The sequence below is a fragment of the Tenrec ecaudatus genome, chromosome 13, assembly GCF_050624435.1.
Source record: "Tenrec ecaudatus isolate mTenEca1 chromosome 13, mTenEca1.hap1, whole genome shotgun sequence".
Taxonomy (NCBI): domain Eukaryota; kingdom Metazoa; phylum Chordata; class Mammalia; order Afrosoricida; family Tenrecidae; genus Tenrec; species Tenrec ecaudatus.
Genome location: NC_134542.1, coordinates 67,752,759 through 67,766,663, shown reverse-complemented (window position 1 = coordinate 67,766,663; position 13,905 = coordinate 67,752,759). Strand labels below are relative to the sequence as shown.

Sequence of the window (13,905 nt, the reverse complement as noted above, 5' to 3'; positions counted from 1 at the left end):
AGAATCAACTCAATTGTAGTGGGATTAAAGATATACTGTTTATACTGGTATAAAATGTAATTCTGCATTTTACTAGGGTGTTCGTGTTAAGGCCCAAATACCACTAAAGTACCATTACCAGATGAGCTCAAACGTAAGAAGAATTGTGAGGAGGGCGCAGTGCCAGGCTGTTTGCTTGTGTTGTACATTCCAACTCACAGTGAGTCAGAAGCAACCTGACAGCTTCTTAAAAACTTAATTACAAAACAGTTAAAATTCCATATTCAGAGATTAAAATTAATACATGAATTTTGTTTCCTCCTATTTTAAAAATGCTTCTATTAAGAAATTTGGTTACCATGTAAAATTTACATACGTACATATGACTGGAATTTAAAAAATTTGGAGGAAGGGCTTTTTTGTTATCTTGAGTTGACAGTGGTATCCAAAAGCTATTATTGTGAATTAATGATAAAATCATTGCTCATTAGCATCATTTTTTAGTTTATTGAATGCTGTGACTAATTGAGTATAACAAATAAATTTTCTTAAAAGGTATTTAGCTCTGAGTGTTAACATACATATGTACTATGGTTCCAATGTAATGCATCCATAGCCCTAAAGCAGATGCACACAAATACTTCCTGACTTGCTTCACCGATATTGAAAACCTTGAAACATTATCTCATAGGTGTAATCCTATCATTGAATAGATACAATTCTCCTTAAAGATTAATGGCCCATTTCAGCAACAGAACTGTGCTATTTACTTACAGCATCTTGATCAGTATTGCTAAAAATATCTAGCATCGATTAATGTAAAAAACATATATATTAAAATATCTTTGCTTGGTTTCAAAATGCAATAGGAACTATAAGAGAACTTCAGAAAGTTTAATTCCACTTTCCAAAAACTTTTTTGAAGCTCTCTTGATATTAAACATTAATGAGCAAAATTTTTAAATACTGGGCTACTGACTCCCTATGATAATAACTCTCACCATTTTCTGACGAAAGTTATAGACATTTTCCCCAGAAATTTTCACATATGCACATGTTAGAGTTCCCAGGTCTCAGGTAAATAATCTCTAAAAGGCAAATAATTCCCTATACTTTTCTGTATTTCTTATCAGTAACTAAATGCTTTTAACAAGAAATTTATGTTTTTTCCATAAAAATAATTGGGATAATTTTTGTTAAGACAAATATGTGAAGGTTTCAAAAGTAGAAAAATAGAATTAAAAGATAACGAAAATTTCCAGGAGCTTTAATAAAAAGCCCCTTGTAGGATTTCGGGAAACCTTGATGGCACCCTGCGGGGTGGGGGTTACAACTGAGCTGCTAACCACAAAGCTGGCAGTGTGAAACCACCCGTTATTTCCCGGGAGAAAGATGAGGCTTTCAACTCTCACAGATTTAGTCCTGCAAACCCACAGAGGGGGACAGCTGGTGTATGCGGATTCTACCTCGGCCTGAGATGGATCTTGGTTCACATCACCCACCCCTGAAGCACTGATACTCTGGACTTCTCCCACCATTTCACAGCATCTTTCTCCAGCTTTCATTCTGAATATATTTCTTTTTTCCGTTAGCTGCTTTAAGGAATTTCTCTCTTTGCCTTGGTTTTCTGAAGTTTCATTATGTCATGCCTAGGTAAGCATTTTCTTTGTATTTATCCTGCTTGGGATTTGCTGGGCTTCATGAATCTGCAGACGGATATCCTTCGTCTGCTTTGAATTTGCAGTTATCTAATCTTCAAATATTGCTTCTGCTCTGCTCAAAATTGCTTTCAACAGACTGGTATCTGACTTGTCAATAACAATAATGCAACTCAGAAGACAGAATTTTATCTTTCAATAATTTTCAGCCTAAATTTTTAAACCCATAAAAAAACTCCCCAAATGAAGGCAAAATACACTCATTTTTAGATAAATGAAGGCCAAGAGTTATCACGATCATCAGACTCACAACTTAGGCAGAAGTGAAATGATTCCAGATGTGAGTCCAAGGATGTAAGAATAAAGGGAGAAAAAAATATAAATGTGGGTATAGACTACATAAATACTGATTCTGCTAAGAATATAATATAAACACATATGCAGAAGAATCAAATAATAAAAACTGATCTCTCCAAAATAAAAAGGATGAAGATCAAAAAGGACCAACAGAAAGCTCACAGAAAACCTAGTAAATTGAATTTCATATATAATAAAAATTAATTAAATGTTTCAATCAAAGAAGGATTTTCATGTGAGGGAAGACAATATACAGCAAAAATGGTGGTGGCAGGAAGGCACAGAGAGGAGTGTGAGAGTGAAAGACAGCAGGGTAGATACTGCTATACAAACAATACTTCAAACACTGTGACCTTTCCTTCGGGGGTCTTACAAATAGACGTGCAGGCTGGAGGGGTGAGGTGGGCGTTTAGCCACAAATATATCTATAGAGAGAGGTCTGACAGAATATTTCTACAAATATATTTATCCATTCTGCAAATATATCCATGAATGTGGTGAACACACAAGGAGAAAACTGATGAAACCTTCTTAGACCAAACCAAATACCTGGAGGGAATGAGTCACTGAGCCTGGGAACTCAAGACTATGGTCTCAGGGAACACCAAGACCAGGGCCTAACACAGGCCACAATGAAAATGTTCTCCATGCCTCTTCCTGCTTGGAGGAAAGATGGGCAAAGGATGCTGAAAATACATGGAAAGAAACACTCAGTTCAATGGACCAAGAGAACATCAGCCCCTGTGACTGTGAGACCCAGAGGAGGATGACACCCAGGTACTAGTATCAGCTGCTTGGAAAGGGATCACCTGAGGAGTAGAGAAAAATGTGGAACAAAATTCAGTATCATATAAAGACAGATTAATGGTTAGAATGAATGGTAGAATCCCAAAGACCATGGCCCTTGTCATCTTTCAGGTCTAAACTGAACTCCTCCCCCCCGAGCCCACACCACACAATTTCCAGACAAACAGCCCTCTAAGTGGAACGATAACACTAGGGAGAAATTCACTTTTCAGAATCATCAACCACTTGGGATCAAAAGGGCAGCACCTGCCCAGAGACAATGCTCAGAAGGCAAGGAACAACAGAGAAGAAAGAGGGAAAGTGTTGTTATGTGAAACAAAATGTTATGAATTGTAGAATGGAAGACTGGTTTACTCTGTACACATTCACCTAATTTATATTAAAAAGTTGAAAGATTTTCACACAAGATTAAAAAACAACAGTTTGACAAAATAATAATTTATAAATTATCGAGGGTTCATGAGGGAGGGTAGGGAGGAGGGGAAAATAGGAGCTGATGTCAGGGGATTACGTGGAGAGCAAATGTTTTGAGAATGATGAGGGGATCGCTTCTCGGCCTTTTGGCTAAGATCAAGTGAATGATGAGGGTAACAAATATACAAATGTGATTTATACAATTGATGTATGTATGGATTGTAATAAGAGATGTATGAGCCCCCAATAAAATTATTTTAAAAAAGAGAAGAAAACTGGCAAAAAATAAAAAGAAAAGAAAAACCAACAGTTCAATGCTTTATAAAATCTTGATTTAAAATTAAAATAGGAAAATACAATGAGCTCTAGAATTTCACTAATATAAAACACACAGTAAAATAATTATGTCTAATTTCTGATCAATCATCCCGTGAAACTTGAAATATAAACATCAAATGGACAAAACTAAGATATAATTTGAAATATATTTAACATGAAGTCAAAATCTTGAAAAAATATAATACAATTGGTAAATGTATAATCAATTACACAAAAAGTATAATCATTGAACTCATATATAACAACCATATAAGCTATTTATTCTAAAATAATGTTTTTTACTGAAATTAGAAACTATTACCTAAAAATAGTTAACAAAATCAAGACAATTAACTAGCTACCATTTATTAGGTAGTCATATTCCAAGCACTGTTTTAAGTGTTTTCTATTTATGAACTCATTGGATTTTCATAATACTGTGAGATATACACTATTATCATCTCCAATACAGAGGTTCAATAACTCAAGGAGTCCTGGTGGTGTAATCGTTACATGTTGGCCTGAGAGCTGCAGTTCCAAACCACCAGCAGCTCGGAGAGAGGAAAACTGGCTTTCTACTCCCAGTTACAAACCCACAGGGAAGCCGCTATGAGTCAACACTGACTCAATGGCATTGAATTTGGTGGGTTTGAAGGGGAATATCTTACAAGTGTTAGAACATATATTTAAATTCCACAAGAAACAAACTGCTGCTTATTAAAAACAAAGGAAGAGCCAGAAACCACAAGATTTCATATGAGTTACTTTGTTACATCTTCTCAACACTATGATATGGGTACTTTAACAAGCAAGGAATGCTTCTTAATTTTCCTAAACAATATAATCTGATTGACTCCAGGGCCTAATTTCCTGATCTGCATGCAAGGCAAAGCTAGCCTTCATTAAAAAAAAAAATAAAAATAAAAACTTTAGAAGAATATGGGTAGTAAAAATTACGTTAAATTATTTATTTTTAAATTACTCAAATGTCACGATATGTGAAACAAGTACTTTCCCCCATTTACAGCTACATTTGTATAAGGATGTAATCAAAACTGCTATGTAGTTATAACTTTGTTTGCACTCTAAGAACTCAGTAACACTTCAGGGGTAGCTGGTTTCAAGCCAACCTATGCTGTAGATCCGTTATGGCTGTTAGTATCTTGGAAGACAAGTGACAAACTAAGGAAAAAATGGTGTATTGAGATGAAAATAAAACTTCAACCAAATGCTCGAGTATTTTAATATAGCATTTACTGATCACTTTTCATATGGCATAACTGTGCTAGATGTTGAGAGTAGATCAAATGTGAGAGGGAAATGCTACTATACAAGTCGGCATACAGAAAGAAGACCATGGATACCTAACTTGGGGGCATAAAGGCAGAAGTTGGAAAGAGAATGTTACAGAGGGCTTCTATTCAATGAAACTGTTGCTGAGGGGGAAATGAATGTGATGTCTAAAGGCCCAGAAAGAAGAGAGAAGAGTCCATTTGCAGAACTGAAAATATTTAACATACATGGCAGATATCAGAGGATGAGTCTAAGATTTCATATATAAGGTCTTTATAGTGTAAGTTTTGTCTTACTGGTTTTAAGAAGTCACTGAAGAAGATGATGCATGAAGGTGGTACGATGGAAAATGAAAGAAGCAATAATCTAGGGTTTTGGTTTTTTAAACCAGTGGCAATAAAGATGGGAGAAACGGACAGGTATGAAAATGTGAAAATATAAAAATAAAAAGAACAGAACGAAGAAAAAGCAAACACCCAACTTGTACCCCAAGTTGCTCGTATCATTAATTGAATAGATTCTGGTGCTGTGACTCAAGAGATATGGGAGACAATGGAAATATCGCAAAGACAAACTAAGAGACGAAAGGCTTTTAGGGCGGACGAGGCAATATCTAGCATAGACTTTAAAAGGTGAAGAGAACTACACAATGGGTTGGAGTAACTAAGTTGGGGTGAGGATGAGAGGTACCAAGGGTTAAGAGCCAACAATGAGGCAAGAGAGGTCCTGCAGCAGCCAGAGCCTCAGGTGCTATGTAAACCCCATTAAGAGTCTTGGATTATATCATTCACAATGGACAGCAAAGAAATGCTTTCAAGAAGGGAATGCTGTGTGGTGCTGCCAAGTCAACTTTGCCTCATACTGATTCCATATGACAGAGTATAACTGCACCACAAGGTTTTTCAGGCTGTCGTTTTTATGGGAGCAGAGTGTTAGGTCTGTTTTCTAAGGACTACTGGGTAGGTATGAACCACGAGCCTTAAGGTTAGCAGCTAAATGTTTTGTATCAGCAAAGCTCCTGAAAGAAAGGAATAGGGCAATATTTTCATTAAAAAGAAATGATTCAAAATAGATCTAAAACTTAAAACAAAGGGGTGTGTGTGTGTGTGTGTGTATCTCATGTAAGAGCTAGCATAATCTGCGGGACGATTAATGGGGACTTGGATTAAGAGGTAAGTTGACAAATATGACTGAGAAGAAAACTAAATATTTCAGTTGCTAAATACAGTTCTTAAAAAAAATTTTTTAACCAAATACTTGATTCCAACTTACCAAGGCTCCAGATTTTTAAAAGATTTTTAGAAGTTAATCAGTACCTAGTCACTAATTTTAAAAAATTAAAAATGGATTAGGAAATAAATGGAATATATTTTTAGGTAACTCTGAGCTAAATCTAGAACACTATGGGTGACCACCGGGGCTTAGGGGACTGAATGAATGGAGGCTAACATTCATTCCGAGAGAACACAGACACAGCAAGGTTTCTGTGTGTGCATGTGTTTATGGAAGAAACAAATGGCAATGATGATAACTTACACAGACTGCTTTCAGTAAGTTGCACTAGAGGATGCTGGGAAGCATTTAAAGTACATTTAAGTAAGGATATAGCATTCAAGATTGAGAAATAAGGATCTAATACTGGATCTAACACCCAAAAGAGAAAAGTAGGCTGAAGAAAGAATTTGGATGTAAGCAGCACATACATGGAAACTAAGGTTCAAGAGCAAGTCATACTCAAGGATGTGTAAGTGAGAAGGCAGATGGCTTACATATATTCCTAAAATAGACTATGTTTTACAGATTAGTGGAGGTAAATAATGTTTCACATCAGAGGATGCAGTCCCATGCATTAATATAAAAATCAAAACATATTTCAGAAGACAATCTCGTGGGAAAACAGAATTACCAATAGTATTCAAGGGCCAATGAAATTAACATCGAGATAGTTAATGAGTTTTAAAAGAATTACTGCAGCTAAGATAGAAGAGATCAGAAGGTGAGACTGAATGGCTAGTTACAGGTAATTCCTTCATGAAAAGTAGTCATGGAAGATAAGATTTATAGGATGACCAAAACTGAAGGAGTTCTTTTTTATCTTTCCCACTTAAATGTTTTATGAAAAGATAAAACCAGTAGAGAACAAAAGGTTGAGGATACAAAAAGGAGGATGTTTCAACAGAAGAGGTTCCTGACGTAGCAGAGAATAAGACTCAAAGCTTGGGTAAAAGCTTACTTTACAAGAAAGTTGGACACATCTATTCAACATATCAAAGAACAGAACATACGTTTTCTATTGATATAGATTTATGTAAGATCTACTCCAAACCAAACTAACTGCCAGTGAGTCAATGCTGACTCCTAGTGACCCGCTGTAAGGTTCTGAGACGGTAACTGTTTAAGGGAGGTGTAAGCTGAGCCTGTCTCCCAGAGAGCTGCTGCTGGTGGTTTCAAACACGTAACCATTACACCACTAGGGCTCCCTAAGTTCTACTAGGACAGAAAAATGACATAGGCTTGGCTGCTCTCTGTGGGTCAGATCAAGGGTGCTTAAAGCAGTTCATGTATCTTTTCATTCCATTTTTCCACGAACTTTTTGAGGCCTTTCATATTGCTTCACTGCCTACTTCCAAGTTTTCTATAGTAAGTATATAATTACTTTTTTAAAAGCTTTCATCTCTCAAAATATAAAAAGTAATTCATCATTAGTGTAGAAAGCAAAGAAAAGCAGAAAGGGGAACATGAATACCCATAACTCACCAATGTGTTGCTTTCATAGATTGAGAAAATATACAAATGCCAGTTTAACACTAAGTTATTCTTTCAGAATAAGATACAGTTAATGGGAACTCTGATTTGAAATGTCAAACACTTAACTGACTTTTTACCGTTCAGTTATGGAAGGAATATATGTTAGTTTCCATTTAACCATTTTAAGTCTCCCTTTACAAGAAAAATGCTAAATCTCCATTTAAAAAGCCAAAATTAGAAAAGCTTGGGCTTTATTAAGTTTAAGCTAAATTTCCAACACTGCCTTTCTTCCCTACTATACTAGTTTGCACTATTTAAATATTAATTTAATTACAAATCCAGCCACTGTTAACATTTATGTTTGCTATCAATAATAAAAAATTAAGATGAAACTTACAATTGTGGCAAATTTGGTCTAACAAAAGGATCATTTTCTGCTCCATTGACAGTTTTGTTTTTCCTTTGTTTTGGTTCAGAATTTGTAGAGGGTGCCTGAGAATTATTAGCTGTGGGAGGTTTGCGTTTGGCTAGAAGTTTCCGTTGCCTTTCAATCTCTTCCCTTTGCTGATTTACCCACTCTTGTTGTCTGTGTAAAACAAACAAAGTCACGTTAGCTTCCAATTATTGTTTCATAATGAAAACATTTATAAAAACAAGTAACTTTTATTTTTAAAAAATCACACAATATAAATTTGCAACCTCATGAATCTACTTTTGTGAATCAACTTGTACTCATTTTTCAAGTCTCATGTGGAGCAATTCTTTCTAAGCAAATTCTTTCCTAAACTCCATCGACTAGAGAAAGAGGTGATAACATATATATCTCAGAGTTTAGTAGTAGAAACTCTTCTTCAAAAATCCTCAAAGATTATGGCTTCAATCCCAAATCTACCTCTTCCCAAATTTTACTGTTAATATTTAAACTAGAATCTACTTACCTTTCACCTGGACCGCTTCATTATCTTAAATGTCGACAATTTATCATCTTTACAATGTTATTTACATTATCACCAGTGTTCTCTTTCAAGAATTCAAATTCTGATAATTTTGTCACACCCACCATATGCCAACTTTTTCTTCTTATTATTAAATACTTTTATTGGGGGACCTTACATCTCATCCCAATCCACACATTCATCCAGTGTGTCAAGCACATTTGCATCTATCATTTTCAAAGTATATGCCAACTTTCAAAAGCATCCTATAACCCACAGAAACAAAATCTAATTTCTCTCCCACCACAAATACTTAACTGTCTTTTGCTACAATGCACTTAACATCTAGCTCAGCTATGTTGAACAAAACCTGAATAAATCTACTGAGAAGGAGAAAACTCCTAGATAGCTGATGGCTATTCCCCCTTGGCAAAGCGTAAGAACCAGCATTTGAAAAAGCAACACTGATGTGATTTTTCTGAGAAAGCTTCTATACACGCTTGCACTACTCTAGATTTTCAGGTCCTTAAAATGTTTTCTATGTCACTGCCCCACCCAAAGAAAAATCAGCATAAATTCTGACTCTTTAGTACAGATTGTCAATTTTATCTAGCACTAGGTGATTTCAAGAAAATACGTTAACAATGGTTTCTGTCTTTTAAAGCCCACCCCAGAAATGATTAAAAACACATGTTCAATTATTTATAAGTTATTGTACCTGAACCAGAAGATTAAAAGTTACCATCTTTACCCTATGAACAGAGCAGTCAAGTGCTGGATACCAACATTGAAAGAAAGATTGGGGAAAGGGAAAAACGAAAAAAAAAAAAATTAGAAAAACCCCAGGATGCATATGTGCATATTTCCAAGTAAAATAAATTTTCAGATTTTCAGTATTTTTCCTCCCAAAATATCACCTACAAAGCTAAAGTTATATTATGTTTTGGACAAGTTCTATTCAGAACATAATGCTCATCAAGAAGGATTCTAAAACTATGATTCAGTACTTTTGTTACATCTTCCTTTCACATATAAAATTTGACAAATCTCAAAGAACAGTAAAGAGGGAGGGGATGTAGAACATAATTAAAAAACTAAAATATTTTACTACATCTTAAAAACATAAAAATGACTAACTTCACAAGATTCTGAAATGCAAAACCATCTGTCCATTGCTCGGTAAATGAAGCACCATGTCTAACTGTTGTAAAGTGCCCAAGGCGTAATCTGTCTTGCATACTCTTCTCTCTGCTTGACAGTTTTTCTTGCGTACTCTGAAAAAATGGGAGGAAATTCATCACTCAAATGTTTTCATTTAAATTTTGAAAAGTATACTGACAGAAATAGGCTAGAATATGGAAAAATACTGATTTTTAACTTACCTTTTCAATAAGAAGTTTCTTGCTCATTGAAATGCACTTATTTAATCGCTCTTTGTATTTTTCAAGTAATTTTTGTTGTTCATCTATTTGCCGTCTGAGATCACAGTTAGCCTACAACACAAGTAGGAAAAGCAAAAGGTTTAGGATTTACTCATAGACAAAGCATTTAGGAGTGTAGTTAACAAGTGAACAGGTGGTATAGAGATATTTATGGCTAAGTTTAAATACTGTGGTATGATACTGAAATCAAAAGGAACCTCTACCTACCATTGGGATACCATTACTAAAAACAGCTGGGTAGCACAAACTATGGAGAATTGGGACTCATAGTCAATGAGTCGAAATCCATATGCTAAGGTCTACAATTTAGGCCATGTTAATTAAGTTAGTGAATCTAAATTCAGCTTTGGTATTTCTAATCTAGGGGCAATACTATTGTGTAATAAAGAAACTGGCTGGCCTTTGCCCCAGGTTCTTTGGGCTTAACTTCAAAATCCTTGGTAGTTCCCAAGTGATAACCTTTGTCACTCCTGGTAGGCCCTGATGCTTTACGCTAAGAGGTGACTTGAGATAAGGGATGGGATGGTCCTGTTTGAAAGACACGTCACTGTTGGGGCTCTGAGTCACCCATTACCAGCCAGACCTTAAGGGAACGATCAATCATGCGTATGCAATGAAGGTCCAATAAGAATTCTGGAGACCAAAGCTTGAGTAAATTTTCCTAGTTGTCAAAAGATAACATATTATCACACAGTAATGTGCCAAAAAGGTGGCCTGTCCTCACTCAATGGGGAGAGGGCAATAGAGACTTTGCTTTTGCAACCTTCCCAGATTTCGAGAACCATTGCTTTATTCCTTAATTACACGACATTTATACTTTTGAATTAGTTTTCAATTAAAAATCTCACAAGACTAGCGATTACTTCATCCTGTATAGTTATCAAATGTCAGCTGGATATTTAACAAAATCAATGAACTGTCAAACCAAGTTGAATTAATTTTAATTGATCTTACAAAAATAAACATTATACAATTTCTTCTAACCCTTCAACTGTTTCTCAATTCCATTTGAAGAACAAATAAATTTTCACTTTGAAATTAGTATTTTCAATCATGTATCCACTACCATAAAATAAAGCTTACTTTCCCCACCTATACAATCTACTTAACGATGCTAAAGACTTTCAAATTAGCAAACTAATGTACATTATTTAGAAACATTTATTCATTCTTTTCCCCCTCCAGAAATTGCTGCTTACCCTGAGCAAATCATCTATACGACCTTCTTTCTTTTCCAGGTCCTGGTTTTTATTACTCTCTAATGCTGCTAATTTCAGCATTGTGAGATCAGTCTACATGAAAGAAAACTGTTTTGTTATATCTATTACATTATCACTGCATAAAAACACAAACTATTTTTTCCACAAAACTAGATTTTAAGCAGCAAAATAAATATGTAAGTAAACTCTGAGTTTATGTGCATGTAAAGGATAGTCTAAAAAGTCTTAAATTTTAAGCACTGATTAGAAGTAAAAATTGCTGTCAATATTATAAATGTACAAAGAATCATTTGAAAAATTAGTTAGTGAACTTTTATAGAAAACTGACATGCTTCTGATTAAAATTCAGTATAGACACTCTGGTTGATGGTTTTGTTTTGCAAAATTTCATGAGCTGCTACTCACTGACCACAAGAATTGCATTGTAAGCCGAGTCTCAAGCTTATCTAAAGCAAGTAGCTTTGATGAATGTTTGGATGTGACACCCCCACGCCCCAGGGGGAAAAAAATCTTATGGAAATAAATCAGGGAATGAAATTTACCAGCAAAAGGGTCTTTTCTTCCAATGCAGTCTTACAGTGTGTCGCCCCAAAACAGTCAAACGTAAAAAAATCACAGTATTTTGGACTCAAAAGTTTGAAAACAAAGTAAGTGCATCTCTGGATAATTAAAAGTTCAAATAATTTTTCTAAGTTTGTATAATAGACTTTTAAAGATAAATAGACACTGACTTATGTATGATCTGCTCTAATGTCCACTTACAACAAATGTAGTGACCTCAAGAAAACATCAATTATATGTACCTGGAAGTTAAAGTTCAAAAGAGTCAGTAAACAAAATCAACATGTGATGGTTGTTCAGCTTACCTGTAGGGCTACCCAGGGATGTACTTACCAGTGTCTAACAAAAGCAAGCTGATGGTGAACTTCAACTTCCCACCCCTTACAAATTGGGGTTTGTTTGGGTTTTTTTTTTGTGTGTTTGTCTGTCTGTTCAGTAAGTTAGGTTTATTGGTTTAATTGTGTTTTGTGATTATGTCTAAAACAAACAGTAAGCACCTTGGTTGTTTGCGAAAAGTTAGCTACTTGAGTTCTTAAAAGTCACAGGTAAAAAAAAAACAACTACCATTTACCTGAGTAATTTTAAAAGATAACTGCTTTGGTTGTACAATAGGGTGGTCCCCAAAAGCTAATGCAGAAGGAGAAGGGCTATTCGGTCGAACCTAAAATAAATAAATTCATTAAAATGTTCACCTTATTGGGGAAAAGAAAGTAGGTTTATACTCAGCAATAACTACATTTCTGAAGATTTCGTATCAGGATAATCTGATTGGAAGCATAAGTGACTTTAAAACTGAAATCACAATTTATTCAACAAGTATTCATTGAGTACATTCACTACGTAAGGCCTAATAAGACACACGAATACAGTCACTAACCCTCAAGGAGCTTACAATCTAGTGCCACAAAATACATCTTAATTCTTGCAAGTTATTTAAGAAAGTAAGACCAAAGAAATCATTTTAAAACAAAAAATAATAAAAACTGTTAAGATGGGTTAAAAAGTAAAATATACAGATTTTCATATAGCTCTTAGCAGCAGGGTAATAATGCATGTTCAGGAACTGTAGTTGGTATCTAGCCAGTTTAAAAATCACAACCATCGAAAAGTGAAGTACAGAATGTTATTTGTCCTACCACGACGGTTCTTTATTTAACAGTTACTGTTTAGTCCTTTCCGTACGCTTGCTACAGCACGGGGATGCGATGTGCGCTGAGGTACGAAAAAGGAAGACACATTTAAGTTCCTAGAGACAGGAACTGGGGTTCCTGAGTAGGGTGAACAGTTAATATGCTAAGCTGCTGCTCACTGAAATGTTTTAAGTTCAAGCGGCCACTGAAAATCCCAAGGGGGGCAGTTTTACTGTTATCCACACAGGGATGCCAAGAGTCAGAATCAACCTGATGCCACTTGGTTTTATGCAGAAGGGCTACAAGGGGACAGACCCCAAACCAAGTCAAATTCATTCCCTTGTATAACAGAGTGGTTTGCATTTGTGCAGTTCTGAGACTGAGAAGGCTTTATGGGAGCACCCAGCCTCATCTATCCCAGAGCGACTGCTGGGTTTGAACTGATGCCCTTGCAGTTAGCAGCCTGATGTGGAGGGCTCCTTCAGAAGGGGACACAGGAAAATAAGAGTATTTGAATAAATACAACTCTGAAATTTTGTTAAACTCTGAACTCTTTTACATCTTCAAATTCCCATTAACTAGGATGGTTTTACTGATCTGATAGTGAATTTCTACAAATAAATAAATTTCAAAAATAAATAAAAATAAAGTCTATGAGCAAAAACATCAATCTAGAAGAAGCGTATCATCAAATGTTGGGCACAAACCAAAACGCACTGTCAGATGATTTTTCAGGTCCAAGTTCCTTCTCATATGTTGAACTAAATGATCCCCAAATGATGTCTGCCTAGTGTTCTCTTAAGTATTTCCAGAAAGGAATTATGCTATCATTCTAATCAAAGTAAGAAATGTAACTGACAAAAAAGGTAGAAGTTAGAAATCACTAGCTGAAGATAGATGGATGAAGAATTCATTTTAGTTCCATGGGTTCAACAGCATTCTTTTCCAAAAGACTCACCGCCATCAAGTTGATTCCAAGTCACAGTGACCCTATAGGACAGAGTAGAACTGCCCATATGAGTTTCTGAAACTGTAAATCTTTA

General features: G+C 35.3%; 1 protein-coding gene across 1 annotated transcript in view; it reads right to left on the bottom strand.

Annotated features, from left to right (window-relative positions):
* TLK1 (tousled like kinase 1) overlaps positions 1–13,905 on the bottom strand; it is a 141,235-nt gene that overhangs the window by 39,526 nt on the left and 87,804 nt on the right. The window contains exons 7-11 of the mRNA XM_075529353.1: positions 12,304–12,393; positions 11,151–11,243; positions 9,892–10,002; positions 9,647–9,783; positions 7,972–8,160 (exon numbers count right to left, since the gene is read on the bottom strand). Of these exons, the coding sequence (XP_075385468.1) occupies positions 7,972–8,160; positions 9,647–9,783; positions 9,892–10,002; positions 11,151–11,243; positions 12,304–12,393 (620 nt within the window). The remainder of the gene's footprint in view (positions 1–7,971; positions 8,161–9,646; positions 9,784–9,891; positions 10,003–11,150; positions 11,244–12,303; positions 12,394–13,905) is intronic.